The sequence below is a fragment of the Heloderma suspectum genome, chromosome 2 (genome assembly GCF_057233095.1).
Source record: "Heloderma suspectum isolate Gila_16-S chromosome 2, 16-S_ref, whole genome shotgun sequence".
Lineage (NCBI taxonomy): Eukaryota > Metazoa > Chordata > Lepidosauria > Squamata > Helodermatidae > Heloderma > Heloderma suspectum.
In genome coordinates, this window is record NC_139459.1 from 309,021,538 (window position 1) to 309,043,503 (window position 21,966).

The 21,966-nt window shown below is 44.6% G+C and overlaps 1 protein-coding gene across 1 annotated transcript in view; it reads left to right on the forward strand.

Annotated features, from left to right (window-relative positions):
• The window catches only part of FGD5 (FYVE, RhoGEF and PH domain containing 5), a 223,075-nt gene that overhangs the window by 182,312 nt on the left and 18,797 nt on the right, over positions 1-21,966 (forward strand). The window contains exons 11-14 of the mRNA XM_084832489.1: positions 6,915-6,986; positions 8,277-8,345; positions 17,234-17,317; positions 18,527-18,606. Coding sequence (XP_084688615.1) covers positions 6,915-6,986; positions 8,277-8,345; positions 17,234-17,317; positions 18,527-18,606 — 305 coding nt within the window. The remainder of the gene's footprint in view (positions 1-6,914; positions 6,987-8,276; positions 8,346-17,233; positions 17,318-18,526; positions 18,607-21,966) is intronic.

Here is a 21,966-nt window from a genome sequence, read left to right on the forward strand (position 1 = left end):
GAACCTGCAGCAGCTGCTTTGAGGTGGAGATAAACTATCGAGATCTGGTCATGGATCTCCTGTGTCACATCTAGTTTGGCCTTCATACAGGAATTTAAATTTCCTGATGCCGTGGTGTCTCTGCCTCAGTCTATCATCCACTCCCTTCCCCCATCTATTGTACAAACTGAACTCCAGGGCATTGCCGAGCAGGTAGGGAACAGGATCAACAAACGATGGGACCAAAAAGGAATGACACCCCTCAACTTACCTTTTGGTGCATCAGGCAACTAAACTGATTTCCAGGTTGCAACCTGGCAACACTAGATATAGATACAGCTCTCGCAAGAGCATAAACCTGCATGCTTTTTAAACCCTGCTATAGATACCCACTGAAAGAATTGAACACACTTTTCAACTATGGTTAGAAAATTAATGGAGTTCAGAAGCTTCGGTGAAACCACATGGTGGCGACTGGCATACTAATGCACCTGTTCCTATATGCTGCTGGGGGATTCTGCAAGGAATTCTGTTATTCTTTTGAAAATGAAAGTCTCTGGGGAAAGCAACATACCAAGTGTCTGCAAGGCACATTCACCCGACAACTTCTGTCTGGTCAGATGCAGCTCCCCTTTTCTCTACTATGGTATAGTATTGTCGTATCTGTGAAGAGGAAATAAACTTTCACCTTTTAAAAATGAAAGCCATGTGCTTTGTCCAGATGGAAAGTCAAAACAGCTGCTTCAAGTAGAGCCAAGAATGTCCCACATTTCCATGCAGCTGGGAATCTCTGACTGCGGAATTTAAAATTCATGCCTCTGAAACCTGTGCCAAGGCTAAGCACAGCCAGCATTTTCATGATCTGTTTTACTGCCCAGGTTTCAGTAATGTTTTCCTTGTGAACAGAAGACAGATGGATCCTTGCACTGCAAAGTTCTGGATGCCTGCACACTGTTAAAGGGAAGATGCCATTTCCACTTCATTAAATAGGAAGAAAACTGCTTCTGTGGGGCTGGGTACATTTTTACCTGTGAGTAGGGTTACGGCTTTTCAGAAAAAATCTTTCTGGCTCTGCTCCTGTGCCTTTAACAGGAGATTGTCTCACAGACATTTTGAAGGTGAGACATCTCCTCACACAGAGATTAAGTGCTGGGGAAAACTTTGCCTATTTAATTTCTGCATGCCAGGCTGCTATTAAAGACCTGAGAAAGAGAACCACAGAAAAGCTGGCAACCCTACCAGTGAGAAGTATTTCTAAGGAGTCTCAGGAGGAAAATACCTGAAAAGTCAGACCTCACCCTTAACTTTGTCAGCAGACGTTGAATCAATAATTTGAATGTTTTGTTCAAAACTTTAGGCAGATGTGTCGGACTACAACTCCCATTGGCCATGCTGGCTAGGGATGATGGTCCAACACTTCTGGAGGGCACCCAGCTGGGAAGGTTGGTTGAACAGTCCTGAGCCATGGTGAACTTAAGTGTTTATAAAGTGTTTTATGAGCAAATAAAAGCTGATGGCCCTTTGCAGAGCTTTCTGCAGGCAGAATGAGGTTACTGGGGCAGAGACCCTGCCCCGCTGGAGCCCCTCTAAGCGGCAGATGGACACCTCCCCCCAATCCTAACCCCCTCCAGTGAGCTAGTTCCAGGGGTTAGGATTGTACTCTAATAGCAGCTTCCCTTGAAGCATCTCTTTCTCTCCAACCCTGAAACTCATTTTTTTAAAGCTCTAGCGCATTTGGGGATCACTAATCAAGGGATCTCTCTTTCAGAAGCAATATTTAATATGTAATAAAACAGCTCCCCAAAAATACAATCAAAGAGATTAAATCTTAGATTCCTAGTGTCACTTTCAGTTGAAAGGTTTTATAAGTAAATTATATATCTTGCTTTTAACTAATTAGTTATTTAATTAACCGGTTAAAATAATTATTACCCTAATTCAAGGGATATTTTCATGTTGTTTAATTAAGTTAGCAATTTCTCTGGACTAAATACCAGCCAAAAAAGATGTATTGTGCAGGATCACTTTAAAAGCATTGCTTACATCAAGGGCCATGCATACATTGTGCACAGGTTTAAACGTTATGATTAGAATTCAGTCCTTTAATGTGTGATTAATCAATTTATAATATCAATTAATCAATTAACTGGACCTCAATTAACTGGACCTCAATTATTGGCACTGGGCAAAATTTAACTGATCCTGTTCTGTTTCTTTCCAAATGTGTTCCTTCACAGCCTGTTCTCATGTATGTTTAATTTGGAGGTACTAGAGTTTTCGGAAGTACCTCCTCCAGAATAAGTGTGCATAGTCTTGCAGCCTCAACACACTGTCTGGCCAATTAAAATGTTTCAAAGGAACAGCAAAACCACAACAGAGACACAAGGACTGAGATGTTAGGATACTGTACTGAAGTTGTGGAAGTAAAGAGAGTAATTCATTAAAATCTGATGCCTTACATATCCGAATTCCATCTAACATTGTCACTTTAATGGGAACAAAGGTCTCATTAGAATAATTTTAGATACCATGCTGTGGGAAATTATGCAGCTTGCCAGCGCGCATTGATTGTATCCAAGCTCTTCAGGGCAGTAGGCAGTTAATAGGGTCAGACTCTGATAGTGAGCTCTCTGATCTCTGCAAAGAAGGTCCAGTTTTGCTATGTACTGAATACTTAACCTAACTTGTAAAGAACATAACTGTGCAGCCGTTACTACCAAATGTAAAAAATCACAGATAATCCTATCAACGGCTGTTGTTGTTGTTCAGTCATTCAGTCGTGTCCGACTCTTCGTGACCCCATGGCCCATAGCACGCCAGGCCTTCCTAACCTCTGCTCTCTCCCGGAGCGTGCTCAAGTTCATATTCATTGCATCAGTGATGCTATCTAGCCATCTCATCCTCTGCCGTCCCCTTCTCCATTTGAGCTTCAGCTTCAGTATCTGTCCTTCCAATGAGCAGTCAGGGTTGATTTCCTTTAGGATGGACTGATTGGACCACCTTGCAGTCCAGGGGACTCCTAAGAGTCTTCTCCAGCACCACAGTTCGAAAGCATCAATTCTTGGGCGCTTGGCCTTCCTTATAGTCCAGCTCTCACAGCCATACGTTACTACAGGGAAAACCATAGCTTTGATTAGACGGACCTTTGTCGGCAAGGTGATGTCTCTGCTTCTTACTATGCTGTCTAGGTGTGCCATAGCTTTCCTCCCCAGGAGCAAGCGTCTTTTAATGTCATGGCTAGAGTCACCATCTTCGGTGATCTTGGAGCCCAAGAAAACAAAATCTGTCACTGCTTCCATTTCTTCCCCTTCTATATGCCAGGAAGTGATGGGGCCAGATGCCATGTTCTTAATTTTTTTAATGTTGAGTTTCAAACCAGCTTGTACTATGGCATTAATTAACGGTACTATGGCTGATTTCCTTGTCACACAAGCATCTGTAACTATACAGTTGCAGGAGTGATGAAGAAGAGCATTTAAAAAAATGTGTTAAAGCGTAAATTAATTGCTCAGCCGAGCAGCTCCGTAAAAATTACCATGAATTTCAAAAATGCCAATATAGAATCTCCCATTTAAAATTCAGTAAACAACACTGCTACAAATACCTTAACACCATGAGCAATCCCAGGAGTTTTAGGGCCAAACTAGATGAGATGCCATTCACACAATTAGCAACTGCATGTATGGCTTTTTAAAAAAAGTAAATAGCAGTTATGGGGGCCCCAATTTGGATCGGGACCCTAGTGGGGCCAGAGAGGCTTTAATCCGTTGTTCCCTGCTGTAGTCCTGATCCAGATCAACCTTCCTGACCTGCTATTTACTTTTTAAAAGCCATTCACGCAATTACTAATTACAGGCTTGCTGTCTGACCTATTTTGGCCCTTAATCAGTGCAGTGCAGTCCCTTTCCCTGTCCAATCTGAGATCACAGCATGAGGAAGGTGGACACATCTCTGTGTTCCCCATTGCAACACCCTCTTTCTCCCCATCGTGCCATGACGCTTTGGTAAAGAGTGAGGTGTCCACAAAGGGGAGTTCATTATATCCAAAGGTTGAGGAGGAGAAGGTGGCAGAGAACGTGCAACCCGTAAGTAATGCAACTGTTTCCCCTCTGCTCCCTTTCAAGCCAACAACGGAATCCATGTCAGGCTTGCAATTCTGAGGCCATGTTACTGACTCCCGTTGCCAGCTGTTGGGAGCTAACCAGCTTGTCCATGCTAGGGAAGTCCCTGAAGTCACAGAGGTGGCAGGTGGCTTCCATGTACTCACATGAAGCTTTGAGGATAGGGTTGTCCAACTGACCAAGGCCCCATCTACACAGGGGATTTACTGCAGCTCTACTGCAGCTTCCCAGTGATGGTGGCACATGACATTCGCCCCTCTTCATAGCAAGCACGTATTTTAATGCCATGGATGTTACATATCCATTTTGGAGGATCAACAGTTGTCTGCTACTTTCTTGTTCCTGGTGGTCCCAGGAGCACTGAAACTTGATACCTTCAAATCATCTGGTAGAGCCCAATTTGAATGTCTGTTAGCCCTCCTCTTCCATATCTTCTTAGGACTCTGACTATGCAAACAACCTGACTACACAATCGAGTCAGATTTTTCTATCTGTCCTATCTACCTCCCACTGCCAACTTGCTTTTTGTAATACCTTGCCTGATGAAGAGATCTGCAGGTCTTGAAAGCTTGCACATTTTTTGAGTTGACCCAGTAAAGATATTACAGTATACATAATTTGGCATTTTTCTTGTGGCCAACACAGCTGCCTTTGTTTTTTGTATATTTGGAGTAAACACTTATGTCAAATTTATACCATTTTTACAGCCCTGGATTCCCTCTAAGTAGTCCTGGGAATTGTAGTCTGGTGCTGGTTTCTTTATTAGATTCTCCCTTGGCCCCCTTGGAGAACTAAAGTTCCAGTGCAAGAATGTTTGTCCATAGACACAACACAGTTAATTAGACTGATGAGTGCATATGTGATAACAGAGAGCGAATCAATGGCTGATTATTTCTCATTATTGCTTCTCAGTACCAGGAAAAGTGTCACCTGATGCAGATACTAAAGTACAGTGTTGTTTCCATAAAAAGATAGCAACACTCCTGTATGGGGCCTTTTGGTTGTTTCCACACTAATCCTTTTCTGTAGAATTATCATCTTTCTTTCAATCACTTTTACGGAGAATCCAGATACAACATACCACTATTTTTTGTGTTTCTGTTGGAGTTGAAAAATAACAATTAGGATCAAATAAATATGAAATCAGAAGGGCCATGAAGTCCCACACCTATGCTTTTTGAAGACTTCCAGATAATGAACCCTAGGAATATAAAATGTATAATAAATTTGTATTCTTCAACAACATTGTTTTTTTCAGGTCAGATTTGTGGCATATAAAATAAAATGCAATTACAGCACAAGCCTGTTAAGTGGAGTCAAAACTTTTAAGGGCTCCTGTGCCTTTCATTAAACACTTCCAGTCCAGCCTGTTTTTTGGCTGTCTGATGAGTATGGGTGAGGAATTAGTGATTAAGGCCACATTGATGACCCCTAGAATAATCTTTCTTAATTGTCTCAATGTCACTTTTGTTTTACAGTGGGGAGGAGGCTTTAATTACTGGTTTCTTCCCATTATTACCCCCCACCCCCAGTTTTATAACACTGTTGTACTGTTTCTGTATAAAAACATCAGTAACTATAGCCTCCCCCACTGGGGAAAATAGAAACTGAGGCACATAAGATAACCTATTCAAGGGGCAGTTTACAGGCTATTTGTCATTTATCACCCACCTGACCTCATTAGGGGTGTACGAAACCCACTTACCGTTCTGTCTGGGTGTCCGCGGGGGGGGGCGATTCGTCCCTCCCCTCGGAATCCTGCCCGGCTGGTTCTGCTCCGCAGTGAGTCTGTGGAGCCGCCGGGAGCAGCGTAGAGGAGCAGCGTAGCATGTGGAGCAGCGTAGGGGATGCCATTTGCGTCCCTGCCCTTGGCCGTGATTGGCTACGTAAATATTTACGTAGCTATCACGGCAAAGAGCAGGGACGCAAATGGCGTAGCGGACGCCATTTGCATCTCTGATCTTTTTGAGAGCAGGTCCCTAGACCTCATCCAGAAGCAATAAAACAGGCTGAACATAGGAGGAAGAAGCTTTTAGGGTGCAATCCTATTCAGATAGGCGGCTGCCTCCAAACTCAGAGGCAACCGCCTATCCAGTGCAGGGCAGGAGAAGCACAGAGGGGATCATTCCCTCCACACTTCTCCCGCCCTGCATTTTCGGCTAGGCAGCCGATTGCGGCTGTCTAGCTGTGGGAGGGCAGAGTGGGGGAGGAGGCTTTTGTACAACACATTGGAAGTGTCATACAGGCATTTCTGCCCTCCCTGCCCTGGAACGCCCCCTGGAATGCCCCTTTTCAGCTGCTCCACACTCCTTGTGAGCACGGAGCACGGGGGTTTTCTGAGCTGCCTCTGAGGCAGCGCAGAAGTGGGGGGAGGTTGGTTCCCTGGGAACCAACCTTGGAGCGTGGGCTCCAGGTCAGTTCCCGGAAAACCAGATATCCTGTGGCCATCTAGCCACTGTCTAGCGGCCATAGGATTGCTCCCTTAATTAACATCGTTGGGAACCTTTACTGAATGGCACTTGCTTTTGATTAAACATTATAGGAGGACATTGGCCATGGGGAAGGGAATTTCTGGATAATATGCAGCAATATTATTAAGTGCTCTTTTTTAATTCTGCTTCCAGCAGATTGTAGAGAATTAATGCCTCAACACCACTAAAGGGCTCTAGTGTTGAAGAAACCTTAGGCCCAGCTTGTTAATGTTATCTAAGTGTTTCTTATCATCTCTTGGTCTTAAAAGGGAAGATTATATTATCATCTGAGAACCAGACACTAAATACTAAACCTCATTTTCTGGTTCTTTCTTTGTCACAGGAAAACTTGCAGAAGCTGGTACATATTGAGCACAGCGTCAAGGGGCAGAGCAATCTCCTCCAACCAGGAAGGGTAAGTTCTATGCCTTATTGACATAAAGGGATATAATGGCCTGGTTCACACAATCACCGCAGCTTAAACAAGCCATGCATGTGCTCGGCATCGTTTGCCTAATTACCTGCCCAGGCACAGCTTGTCATGTCATCTGAACTTGGATGGCATGGCTTGTTGAAGAGGGAAACAACCCTCAAATAACCCAACAACATGCCATGGATTATTTGGAGATTGTTTCCCCCTCAAACAAGCCATGCCACCCAGGTCTGGATGACACAACAAGCCACACCTGATGGGTAATTAGGCAAATGGCGCCCGGCGTGCGTTGGCACATACCACAGCTTAAACAAGCCACCGTGGCTTCTTTAAGCTGCTGTGATCATGCAAACCAGGTCAATACAGGGACTGCTTGAGCTAAATCAGCCTTCTCTAACCGGGTACTCTCCTGATGGCTTGGACTACAACTCCCAGCATTCCTCAGTCACCATGGGAGTTACAGATCTATCATACTTTATCTGTCTAGGAGTTGTAGTCTGAAAGGTGCCAGGTTGGGGAAGGCTGAATTAGATTGTCTCTCCAAAGTGACAACCTGCTGGCACTGTGACATCTTCTGCTGTTGCCCCTCTCTGAATGCATCCTCCTCCAGAGGTGAGTCAGATCAACTAGAGAGATTGCTGTGGTGCCCTGGTTTAGGAATGTCCTTTGTAAGGAGTCTCGCTTGGGTTCAGCGTTGTTATCTTTTGGGTGCCAGGTGAAAACGTTTCATTCTTCTGGTCTTTTTAAGGGTGATATGCGTGGAAGCCTTTGTCTGTGGTGTCTTAGCTCTGTGTGTTATGGTGTTTGGGGTTTGTATTTTAAATTGTTGCATGATTGTGAACTGCCCTAGAATCTGTTTTTGATGATGGGCAGTATATAAAATATTTTAAATAAATGCAAAGCGCTACTGTGCAACATACCTTTCTCCCTTGAGGAAGAGCTTTGCAGGGCTGATCTACATGTTACGATGGACATGTGGGAACCACTTTTTCTTACTCCACATGGTGGCTGGCTTTGTGCACCTCACCATTTGTTTGTAGTGGCTTGCTAGGTTGGTCAGGTGACTTACCAGGGCCACCAGCATGCCACTGTAGACATTCTTATAATGACTGGACTCTTTCTCTTTTACTTAAAAGGCAATTAAACCAGCACATGGGGTGGGAGATGGTGTTGGTGTATGGAGGGAATTGTCCAATTTGCATGTTGAGTCACTGAGCATGAATAGTGGCCTCTAAAGGCAGGATGTACCAATGCCTCTGTTTTCTTTCTCAGGTGTTTCTTAAAGAAGGAACACTAATGAAAGTGTCTGGGAAAAATAGGCATCCTCGACATTTGTTCTTGGTAAGAATACTTTATTTTCTTTTATTTATTTCTCTCTCTTTAATAGTGCAGACAGCTACAAACAAGCAAAGCTTGATAACTAAGGTTTGTGATCCTAAATACTTAGTGGGGAGCATGTTACATTGAACACAGTAGAACTTGCTCCTGAGTAAACTTAGAATGGAACTGGAAATCTGCAATTCTATATTCATTTACTAGGAAGTTACACCTAAAGGGCTTAGTGGGACTCCTGAGTAAACATGTATAGGACCAGGCTGCATGAATAGTAATCACCCCACAACCTGGATTGAGTCAGTAGAAGCCAGCAATTTGGTCTCAGGATGGACTCAGCACAAAGAATTGTGATATCTTCTTTTCCAATAGGGTTCTATTTTTATGACTAGATCCTATGCAGAGTTAGGTGTGCCTCATCCCATTGATTTGAGTGTGCTGGCAGGATAAAAGCTTCCTCTTGCTACTACTGTGAAATTAACAGGCAGAACTTCCAAGTACCAGAATATTCCTTTGCAATACTATTCTTGGAAATTCTCTTTCCCCCTTCCTGATGCATTGATGAAGCAGCAGTGGAAGGTATAAACATAGCCCCAGTTTCAGTTATGCTTTTCAAAGTTTGTCCTTTCCATAAAAGTTGCAGAGATAGAGTCACTGTTACAGCTTGAACAAAATGTGCATTGAAATTAGGTTAAATCTACTATTAGAGGGCTACGGGGCAGCCATTTCTAAATGAGACATGAGTTTAGGCTTCTGTTGAAAGTTCTGCCACTCTGAATAGAACTGGCTGTTCACTGCAGGGGGGAAATAATAATAATCTCTTGGCAGCTGGCAATATTGCAAAAGCTAGTTCTTGTGGGGTTTCATAGACACATGAATATACACCAGTGACAGTTCTATCTGCTTCCCTGCCAGAAATAAATGATGTGGTCAGGCATGTGTATTGTCATGAAAGACAATCTGGAGTTTGACTGAAAAATAACAGTTGGGATTAAACAAAAAGTAAAGCAGTCAGGCCCTGCAGTCTCAGATCTGCGAGGTTTCCAAAAAGGTTTCCAGATAATGAACCCTAGGAAAATAAAATGCCTGGAAAACCTGGGGAGGCTTTCCAGTTGACCTGGAAGTCATAGGTAGATCTGGGAGGAATATCACAATCTGGACAATAAATTCTAATCTACATTATGTAAAATATGCATGCATGCGTTATCTTGCTGCAGTATAAGTAGCACCTCCCCAGTGGTATTGTTTGGTGTGGGACTGAAACAGACTGAGTAAATACATTTACTTGGAAGGAGGAAGTACTCCCAAGTTCAGTAGAACTCCCTTACTAATATGTTCAGGAGTGCAGTGCAAAAGGCACTTCAGCATCCTCAGGTGGCAGAAAGACTGTATACAGAAGAAAAGCCAAACTGAAGGTCCTTACAGGCAACTGCTGTTTTCTTGCGCACAGTTATTAATTCTTATTTTCCTGAAATAATTTCAATCCACACATAGTGATTTCTGTGTAATTTGCTTCTAACGTCCTACATGCAAATTGGCTCAGCGCCTACAGAATGTTCCAAAGGTATCAGCTGCATGTGTTTATGGTAGAAGAGTGTATCAAGTTCAGCAGCTTATCCCAGTGGTCTCTGAAAAGTGGATCAAGCATCTCTGTCAACAGAGATTGGATTCAGGAAACAGACAGGCACTCAGTGAAACAGAGCAAACATCCCACCAGGATACACCAGATTTGACAATACTAGACAACGGCTGTGGCTGTGAAGAGGACAGGCCCTACCATTCGGCAGAGTGAGGTGGCTGCTTCAGGCAGCAGATTTGGGGTTTCATGAAAAGGGAGCAAATTGTTAGCTATTTAATTTGTTGTTGTTGTATTTTTGCTGCAAGGGATAGGGAGAGGTGCTTGTGCGATTTTCTGCCTCACATACTAAAATAATTGAACTGATCTTGGATGCTAAGCACCTTGACTTTGATGGGTGGGGGGCACCATTTGCTGTTCTGCCTCAGGGAGCAAAGTCGTGAGCCACCCCTGGCTGTGAAGTATTCCCACTCTCCCCATTTGCACAAATGCCCCCCCCCCACACACACACAAGTAAATAATTGGTCCACGGAATCCATGCAACTCAGAAAAAGCCAGTCCACTGTGGAATCCACAGGTCGGATTCATAGAAATCCGAACTCATTTGAAACCATTGTGGATTCCTCTGGCATCCCTACTTCTTCCTGAAGTGCTTTTCATAAGAGATGTTACCTCTCAAGTTTCTTAACAAAGACCATTTTGTGGTGAATACGCAGGCCTGCCATCTTCTGGCATATTTTAAAAAATACCAGTTTTAGACACCAACACTGGTGGAAATTAATGGGTTTTTGAAAACATTATAGTTAGAAATTACCTCTCCATTCCCTTTGAATTTCAGACTTTTTTGCACCACTGCCCTTATTGGAAAATGTCCTTATTGAGAGCCTGCATAATGTAGTGTGTGGGATTAGGAACTAAAGCGAACTGGGTTCAAAAATCCCCATTCAGCTGTGAAGGTCATTGGGTGACCTGGAGCCAGACACTGTCTTAGGAAACTTGTATCCCTCCAGATGTTGTTGGACCGCAACTCCTATCAGCCCTAGCCAACATAGCTAATGGTGAAGGATGCTGGGAGTTGCTGTCCAACAGCAGCTGGAGGGCCACACATTCCCCACTGCTATCTTAGACTTACCCTCCCCACAGACTTGTTGTCAGGATAAAAGGGTTGGGAAAGAATCGTTTACATCCCACTGAGCTCTTTGAGGAAGGACAAAATATAAATGTAATACATAAAATTATAAGATATGTAAAAGAGCTGGGTATCTGGAAAGAATTTCTGCTAATAAACACCAACATATTTGGGCCAAGTGATGGCATATTTATGGCCCTCATTTTAATTTGCCTGGAGGGTAGATATTAAAAACTCAGTGAAACCCATAATATTCTTTGGGACACATTATTTATGCTAGAACTACATGGTACAAAAGAACATGTGGCTGTAGCCCCATGATGAGTTCCCCCCTTCCTCCTCCATAACTTCTAATTCATCCAACATTTAGTTATTACAATGCGGGTTTCTCTGCACACACCACCTATCATTGTTGTCCTTGGTCTGGGTGAGGAAATGTAATGATGCTGGGATACAAGGTAGAGGATGTGAGCTAGAAGAAGGTGAAAAACATGATACGGGGCTGCCAGACAGTAACCCTGTGTTCTGTTCAATGTGGAGTTCTTCCTTGTGGGGAGTAAAATCAGAGAGAGGAAAATAACAGCAGACTAGCAGTCCTATACCAAGATCTAGGACAGAAGAATGTAATGAAAAGTAGCAGGCAATGCCAGCTCCATGTTTCAGGGCAGGACACCCTCAATGGCCCCCCTCCCTCAGTGAGTCTCCCTTCTCACCACCATTGTCACAAGCTGCTATTGCTCCTCATCCTCTCTCTCATCGATCCTAGCACTTGCTTGCTTGACAGAGAGCCTGTGGCATCCACTGCTTCTCCTCACCACCACCGCCGTTGTCTGGGCCAGAGTGAGAGGCAGGTGAGCAAGCAGGTTGCAGGGGTGAAGAGGAGGAGCAACTCCAGGGGTCTCTTGTCAGAAGGCCCCTACAGGGGTGTGGACCCTTGGCAGATGCCCAGCCATGCTTACCCTTGATGTTTTATGAGGTGGAACCATAGCTCAGTGGTAGTGCCCTTGCTTTGCATGCAGAAAGCCTCTAGTTCAATTCCTGGCATCTCTAGTTAAAGGAAGTCAGTAATAGGTGATGGGAAGGATCTCTGCCTGAGACCCTGGAGAGACATTGTCAGTCACAGTTGACCATAATGTGCTAGATAAACACGCAGTTTGACCTGGTATAAAGCAGCTTCCTATGTTTTAAGATTTCCAAAGAATAAAGCCTATTAACATGAAATTCCTGAAGAAAGTGGGGCTTCTTAGCTTTCAGCACTATCAGCTCAAGTGAAGCCAGGAGGAGTGTTCAGCTTTCTGATTCAGTGAGGATTTGACACAAGCGAGACATACACAAACGCTAGACAACATGGGATTATCAGCATAAAGATCTTGGTCAAGGTGGTGGGCATGCTTCAAAGGAAGCGATAGTGCACTCTCGATTGGTCAACATATTATAATGTACTGGTCCATACAATGCTCCTTAAACAAGATGGCTGATATCAGTGTAGTGCAAATTCGAAACGAACACCAGTGTAATCTCACCCATGCACTTCTTTTGTGTGTACATTCAAACCTGGCATGAATCTTTAGCCGTGCCATCCCCCTCCTGGCAAGCTGAGCAATGTTAATTTGAATTTCGTAGTGGCAAGTCATGGCATAGTGAGGCCTTAGAAGAGATTATAGACACATCGCCTTAAATATAAAGACAAAACAGATGGGAATAACGCTAATGGGCAATTACCAAACACAACCACCATTAATGTTTAATAAAACTGAAGGATACTAATCATGGCTGCCATAGCAACAGTACACCAAGGTGGCTTCCTTAATCATCACCAACAATATAATGTCTTGGGCCTTGTAGAAATATTTCATAGAAATACAATAAGCAGAATTTGTACCCAAGATGTACAGCAGTGCATGCTGGGAAGAGCCTGACAATGCCGCACATGAACTAATTTTGGGGTTGGTAGGGTGCCCTTCATTAGCTATTTTTTCTGTGACTTGGAGCAACCTCAAACTGTGTGGCTGCATTAACAGGCAAAGAAAGGACACAACCTCCTCTGTAATTAAGTAAACTTTGAATATTCAAAGGATGCTACAACCTAATTCTCTTATGTATTTTCTGCACTGGAACCATCTCATTTTAGAGGCTAAATTACTAGCTGCAAGAACCAAGAGCATTTTTGTGGCTTGGTAACAAAATTAACTTCTCTTGATGCTCTTCCTGTGGCATTAGTTCCTACAAACCTACATTTAATCTTTTGAAGAAGAAAAAACACAACCCAGTGAAACTCATTTCAGGGAACCGTTCTTTAATAGCTGAGGTTTTTCCTCCCGTAATCTCACCAACCCCAGTTTCCAAGGGGCTGTAATGATTTTTTTCCCCTCTGGGTATGTTCAGCCCTTGTTAATCTGGGATTTATAATGAGATCTCAACAGTGCGGTGGTCACTCTGTTGATTAGATTAATGTAGGCAGGGTGGGTAATTTATGAAGCAATAAGTAAATGATACCAAAAAACCTTGCTTGAGAAGCCATTTGTCACCTTGTCATGTGGAAAGACTATCGATGCTTAAACTGGAGAAGTAAGCACCCTTAAAGGAGATTAAGAGAACACTTTTCTTTTTAGACCTATAGTTTCTGTACTACAGTAAGTTCTCAGATCTGGCAGATGAAGAATAATCTATAAGGGGCAGGATGAGTGTGTGGTATGGATGGGAACTAGTTCATGCTTGGATCAGTCCAGCTCTGTATAGATGTATTTTCCATTGTGCAGAGGCAGAGTACATACTTTGCAGGTGTAAGGTGAGGTCCCACGTTCCACATCTCATAGTTTCAATTAAATGACTGCAGGTTCTGTTGTTAGGAAGAAGCCCTGCCTTCCTGACAACCTGGACAACTGCTCTCAGTCAAAGTAAACAGTACTGGATCAGGCAGACTAAGCATTCTTTTTCTGTATAAGGCAGCACTTTATGTCACCTTTGAGATGTTGGACTATGCATTTTCCAGATCCTGATTTACACAGAGTTCTTCTGTCATTTATCTCAGGGGTGGGCAACTTGTGGCCCTCCAGATGTTTTGGCCTACAACTTCCATCATCCATCACTATTGGCCATGCTTGCAAGGGCTGATGGCAGATGTAGGCCAAAACATCTGGAGGTCTACTAGTGGCCTGCTCCTGATTTATCTTATGAGGCAGAGGAATGCCACAGCTGTGTGTGTGTATTACATTACCTTGTTAAGAGAGTCTTTCTCCCTTCTTGCCCATATTGCTGCTTAATGTGCTGGAGGAACACAGCCCGCCTCTCTCTCTCTCTCTCTCTCTCTCTCTCTCAGCTGTTAACTTTTCCCCAAACCTGTTTTGCCATTTTTGAAACATTTTCTTCCTCTTTATTTTTTAATGCCATGTAAATTCTTATTTCCTTTATAATAAATTCCATTTTGCTTATGAATTACAATTCTGTGCCTTGGATGTTTCACCCACTCATATACCACTTGGGGTCCCTACTTACCAAACTAATCTCCAGATAATAATGATCTCCTTTTTTATGCAGGGGTTTTACTAAGGCATTCTGGAAGCCTGATTAAATAGTCAGATGGTGGCATAACTGAGGCTTTTGCATGTTTTGACCCTTTAAATTAGGGATGGTCCAATCTGGCCCTCCCGGGTTCCCAAGGTGGCTTTAAGCTACAATATGCTGGTATGTTTTGTATTTTGGGCACCACCCCTTTCTTTTGCCTTTGGCTCTCCCCACAACTGGAATGTGGCCCCCAAGAGCTTCTCCAAAAATAAATTCATTCCTTCAGATGAAAGAGCTTCTCCACCCCTGCTTTAAGTAATTGTGCAGGTACTATTGAGGGGGTAGTTTTAGATTGGAAAAAGGAATAGGGGTAGGGTTAAACTCCCCTCACCAAGTGGCAAAGCCCTGATGTGCTCTCCTGCCATCCCCAGTAGCAGCTTTTAACTTTTTCTTTTTTTTTGCGCTCTCCTGCCATTTTGTCTAGCTTGGCCCTAGAACCTGATAAACCTAGTGGCTTGCCATGGCTTCACACAATAACCCCCCCCCCAACACACACACATACACACACACACACACACACACAAGAAAACATACCCTAAGTTAATTATTATATTGAGCATGAAATCTATTTCACAATAAGAATTATAATAGGGATAAGTACATGTATTGAAAGTACTGGGTAAAGTATAGTAAAACACGGCTGCTCAGATACCATCATGTGGAATACAGCTCAGATTCGGCCGCTCAGATACCATCATGTGGAATACAGCTCAGATTTGGCCACTCAGATACCATCATGTGGAGGTACAGTCTGCTAAACAGATCTAGAACCGAGAAATGTACAAGTAATTATATAAGTTCTATAAACAGCAGTTCATGGATCAAACTGATGATAATTTCACTGCTCAGTGGGAGGGCTGGTCAACTAGCCTGTTTCATAAAGACTTGGGCTGCAATTCTAAACATGCAGTAAATCTCACTGAACTCAGTGGGACATAATATCTGAGTAACTATGCCTGAGACGGCATACTCAGATTGTCAGTCAGGACAGGAGCATAAGCAGTGCTTGGAAGATTCCTGATGTACATAGCTGATAATGAAGGTGTTGACTCCTTACTTACTAATTGCTGATCTCTGTGACTGTTACCTTCTGAAAGAGCTGAAAGCATTCAGTATTCCGAATTAGAGGAGAAAAGAGATCTCCAAAGCTGTGGGGAATTCTTCAAAAGTGGAGCCCAGCAAAATAATACTTGTTGCTCCACAGCTGTGGCCTGGCTCGTGCAGTATTCCCCGGGGATTAAATGAAAGATTGGATTTGCACTTTAAAAAAAATCAGGCTTCATTAGTCTCTGCAATGCTGTGTTAGCACTCTAAGAGAGAACACAGCCACTCGAGAGATTCGTAAAAGATTAAAATACATGTTAGTAACACTCCCAAAATTCCACAGGCAGGGTGAGGGGGTTGGCACTAGTGCCACTATGCCTTTTACAGCAACTTCTAGCTGTGAGGAAAATCCCCCACACAGGGCATTTTTGAAGTGCTCAGAACATTGCATTTTCCCACTAGTGAAACACCTCCTGGAGGAAAGACGCTTGGATCCCACGCAGCCAGTAACAACCAATAAGAATTGCCCAGTTGCACTACTAGTGAACAGACCCAGTTTCATACAGGTTGGAATAACTGCGGGTGCTGCCACAAAGCCTTCAAGCGAACGTACCCAGCTGTCAGTGTGTACCCACATTGTGCCCACCCCGTCTGAGTGAAGCCAGGCCCGCTGGCACCCTAGGCATGGCCCCGACCATGGTGGACCCCTATAGACCCCTGAGGGAGGGGTCTGTCCACGCCATTCGGGGGCAGCTGCCCCACAGCAGGGGGAGGACAGGAGTATAACTCTGTTATAACTGTACAAATCTCTCCTGGTTTCAAACAGTATTTTTTATTTATTACATTTATATCTTGCCTCTTTCCCTCTTGCAAGGAACCCGAAGTGGCTTACATGGTCCTTCCAGTCTCCATTTTATCCTCACAACAACTGTGTGAGGTAGGTTAGGCTGAGAGTCAGTGTGTGGCTCAAAATCGCCCAGTGGGCTTCATGGCTGGAGTGGGGACTAGAACCTGGGTCTCCCGAATTCCAGTCCAACACTCCAACCACTACACCACACTGGCTCCCACACAGTCTGTTGTATGGACTGCAAAGCTATTTGCTGGTTAGGAAAGTCTGTCCTAGTGGCTGAAGCTGTTACTGTAGGCTTCAACACATTAAAATTAATTGAAATAATGTATTGCATTTTAAAAGCAAAAAAGCCCAGAGGTGCACACTCCTAGGGTCCCCTTAGTAAGTCTGCCAAGTTCCAGATGTCTAGGTCTCACGTTCTTGGTGCTTTAGTACTGACAGACAGACATACACACATCCTCTGTTATTGTAATAGATAAACTGATAATCTGGAAATGCTCCTAGCGCATCACCACTTTGACCACTCGCAGCAGGTATACTCCATCCCAAGCCCAGCTCTGCCCAAATTCACCCAACCAACATTCTTAACACTGCAGTTTTGTCCTTATGAAATGTGGGGATCAGATCGTTCTTCAGTAATAATCCAGATAGCAATCTTTGTACTGGGCCCAGAAGGTCAGTGAGACTTATAAGGCATGCTGCAAGTAACTGATTTTGCCCTTCTCTTCACACAGATGAATGATGTTCTGCTGTATACGTATCCCCAGAAGGATGGCAAATATCGGCTGAGGAACACCTTGGCTGTGTCTGGCATGAGGGTAAAGTTAATCCCCTCTCTGTTCCTTAGTGCTGAATTTCCTTCAGCTGGAAGCCTTTTGGTTCTCACTGGTTAGAAGGATAGGGGACATTTTATCTATAAGTGATCCTTGTTTGTTATGGGACTAAAATGGAAAAATATATAAAGCACAGGAGTTTAAAACAAGCTCAGAAGCGGTGAGCAAGCATGTTAGTGAAGGCCTAATGAGGCCGCTTGCAAGGAAGTTGGCCGTGAATCATGTAAATCCAGATGAGACATCATATCACAGCCTTCCTCAACTTGGTACCCTCCCAGTGTGATGCACTGCCAGAATCCCTCCCAGCATGGCCAATATCAACTGGTATTATAGGATTGGATGTTAGGAAAAATGACATAATAGTAAGAGCTGTTCAACAATGGAACCAGTGATCTAGATGGGTAGTGCGCTCTCCCTTGACAGAGGCCTTCAGGCAGAGGCCAGAGAGCCACATGTTGAGGATGCTGTCTGTCTGGATTTCCCGCATTGTGCATGTGCGTTGGACTAGGTGGTCTACAAGATCCTCTTGAACGCTACGATTCTGTGACAAAACAGGATATAGCCCACAAAAGCTTATGCCACAGTATATGTATTGTTCTTCCAGGTGCTACAGGGTTCGTTGCTGGTTTTGCTGCAATAGACCAACAAGCTGCTCTTGCAGAATATGCACTTCAGGCCGCTTTTACATTTTCCCTTGGTGGTGCAGTTGCTCCACATCACCCCCAGCAATGTATAAAAATGTCCACCCAGGTGGTTGGTCTTCCTCATGTCTTTACATGACGTTCAAGCAGCATCCATCTCCTTGGAAATGCCATCGCTGCTATATTAAATAAACACCTTAGGAAGCCCAGATGTGTTGGTGGACATTTGAAGAAGTTCTTGGGAGCGACTGCAGAGGCCGCTACATTACCCCAAGTACATGAAAAAGAGGGATGTAAGTGGAACGTAGGAAGCTGCCTTATATTGAGGCAGACCATTGGTCCATCTAGCCCAGTATCAGGCAGCGGATCTCCAGGGTTTCCAACAGGAATTTTTCCAGCCCTACCTGGAGATGCTGGGGATTGAACCTGGGACCTTCTGCACACAAAGCAGGTGCTCTGCCACTGAGCTATGCCCCCCCCCCCCCCCGCTGCGCCTCCCTGAGTCACTGATGGTTCGGTTTCCTTCCTTCATACAAATGTCATGTATTTTTAGGTTAGTCGTCCAGTGACAGAAAAAGCCCAAAATGTCCTGAAGATTGAATATGCTGAAAATTGCCTTACTCTATCAGCAAGGTAGGCAATATCATACCACTCTTCTTTTTTTACTTATTATTATTGAATCTCTAGACCAGAGCGGTTGGTCCCCAAGACCTAATTGGTGTCTCACTATATTTAAACTCCATTAACAACCACGGCATTGTGACAGATAATGGCCGAGTGTTTGACTATAAAGAAGACATTCATTTTAAATGTATGACTCGGAAGACGCAATGCTCTCAACGTTTCTAATGAGCCAAAGGCACTTCGGAAGATCTCAGGCAGAGAGGGAAGAGCAGAAAATCTATTTCGAATAGACTTCTGGTCTGTTCCTTGATCTTCTGTAACGTTTTCCCTGTCACGCTTTGCCTGCTTCATTTCTTACAATGTCACTTGTCAAGCCATGTCCTTGAGGTAACCGGAGGGCTAATGAAAAGTCATAATTAGCCAATTCTGCACAGTGAGTTTAAAGGCATTTTATAGCACTTAAATGATGGAGGAAAGATTAAAAACTTTACTGATAATGTAATGGGGTCTCTGTTTACAAGGAACCTTCCTAATGAATTAGAAACCATCACAACCAGGAAGTACATTGAGATCATAGGCTTGACGGCAGAATGAATCAGATCTTGCCGGTGTTAACTGCATCTAGGCCCTGTGAAGAAAAGTTTGGATCTTGGTAAACACGACATTCATAGGGCTCTGCAGTTATTCCCTGTCCTCTAGCTTTCCTTGCCTCCATTGGGAAGCAGCAGCAGTTCAGGCAGGAAACAGAAGTGCCCAGTTTCTAACCACTCTTTAGTCAAAGTGGCTTCTCCTAGCTTTGACCAGCCTGCACATCCTTGCAGTGTCTGTATAGCTTCACGTTAGACATCAGCCAGGGTCCGTGGGGGCAGCATCAGTAACCACTGCGCAATCGCGGGGCTGCACAGGCCACAGGAGGGAGACTCCTCTGTCTAACTCTTTTCCAAGCCTGCACAAATGGAAGGAGCAACATTGGGCAGGTCAGTTCTGCAGGATCAGTGGAGATCCCTCATTCTCGGAGCAAACTGTTTGCTGCCCCACAAAATCCCCTAACTTGCTTCAGGCCTAGGGTTATGCATGTGTGCTGCCCTCATATGCTGCCAGGGGGAAATCCTCTAGCAGCAGAGAGCAATGCGCTGGTGTAAACGACCAGCCTGTCATGTCCTGACATTTGAAGGGCTGAAGGCAGGGTCAGTCTCTTCCCTTTGGCCCCGCATAAGACCCTGCAATGAGTTTGAGGCTGAAGGGGAAGAAGCTTGCCCTGCCCTTCCACTCTTCAGCACCGAACCAATCTGGACTCAGAAAATAGATGTGATGGACAGTGTTCATCCCTTGAGCTCAAAACAAGTCCTTGCAATGGGCTGAGTGGGAGGGATAGCAAGCTCACCTGCCCCCTTCTGTCCTGATCCAGTTGAAGGGGCTGGGCAAGGCGATAAGGAGGCGGTTCATCAGCATTGCATCCGAGAGTTCTCTGCATGTTGTGCCACTTTCTCCAGGAGCCAAGAATAAGTGTGTGGGAGTGGGGTGGGGGCAAAGAATCTCCCTCCTTTCTATGCCCTCCCTCCATTCTTCCTTCCTTCCTTCCTTCCTTCCTTCCTTCCTTCCTTCCTTCCTCCGCTTTCCCCAGGGTATTCCTGGAAAGTCCTGTGTCATGTCATAAAAGCCAGGGTGAAGAGTACTTGGAATTGCTCTTTCAGGTGCTTCAAGGACCTCCCAGACCTTTGTTCTTCTCTCTTACACAGTGGGCACTTCTAGATGAGGCTTTTTATCGTGCCCTGTGTTCCCACCGCTGCTTCTGCCTCTTTCCACAAAACAGGAGGATACGACTGAATACCTTTTCCTTAGTAGCTCTGGGAGCCGCCAGCCTGGAAACACCCAGCCTCTCCCATTGCTCCTACTGAGGTACAAGGGACATCCTAAGCAGCAGCAGCTTCTGCTACCCAACCCCTCGCGGTGCTGCATTTCGTAATGGAGGTGGACTCCACTTCTGCTGAACCTGCTTAATGTGGACAACCCATTTCCACCCTCCTTCCTTTCAGTGAAAGTACTACTTTGCTTAAACATGGTTTAAGAGTGGATCTACAAGAGCCTTCCCCAACCTGGCACCCACCAGATACGTTGGACTAAAACTCCCGGCGTCCCCAGCCAGGATAGGAGGATGCTGAGAGGTGTAGCCCAACACAGCTGGAGGGTGCCAGGTTGGGGAAGGCTGATCTACCTGTTTCAAGAAACATAGGGTGGCTGCTGAAACCCACAGCCCCAAGTTGCGCTTCCCTCCCCTGCTGTGGGTAGTACAAGGTACCTGTTAGTATCCTGATGTCATTACGCTGCACAGTTCTCCACCCCTCCTCTGAAGCATTGGCTGCTGCTATTGGGGGAGCAGACAGCAGAATGATATTAGGACAAGGGGAAAGCTGTATTGGACATGATGGAGGGACAGGTGAGAGAACAGAATCTGGGGCTGTTCTAATGGGAAGCCCTGTGTTTCTTGTTCCATTCTATGTTTGTCCTATATCCTGAACCATTATTTGTACACTGGTATGCTCTGTCTGGGTGATCACCTCCCCATTGTCTCACTTGCCTTTGTTGCATTGCGACACAGCAAGAAATTAAAATTCTGACAGGCGCTTGGTTACAAAATTTAAAAGAGCCATCAGCAGCAGCACTCCAGCGAATTCTCATGAAGCCAAAATGGGCAAGAAGCAACCGTCATAATCAAACATTTAGAAGGAAACTGAGAAAAGCCTGGGGTAGTTTTAATGGAAAGATCTTAGGAGTGCACAGGCTAAGCCCATTAGAAGCAACGTTTAGGAAATGAATTGGTCCCTGGGTATGCCCTATAGGCTAGGCGCATAGGATTATCATCTGTAGATAGAGCTGGTTCACCTTCGCTATTTAGCTAGCTGGCAGTGGAGTTGGCTCTTTTACAGAATGCGGATGAGAGCTGCTGGGCTTTGTCTGTCCATTGCACACACAGTCGCAACCAGGCAGTGCCCCTGGAACGTCCAGCAAGAGGTTATTCGGCAAAATATCTTCAGGCTGCTCTGGAAGTCTGCTGTGGCATGGAAATCTGTAACAGGTTCCCCTTCATGGTTAGTTCCCATGCTGTGCTAATATCTCCTGCTGTCTGCCGCTGTGCAGTAGTAATCTGGTTCCGTGTTTCCACTTAGCCTGCACACATCATAAAAGTCAACACGTCGTCACAATGAGGGGTCAAGAGCCCATCACAAGACTAGATGTGCGATGTCTTATGCAGTAGTTCTAGCCGTTCTGGCCTGTGTATTCAGAGCTGTTCAAAAACTCCTTCCTAAAGACTGTATGCCCTTCTTTATCGCCACAGTGGGGTATTTGAATAGAAGAGAACAGTGCCGA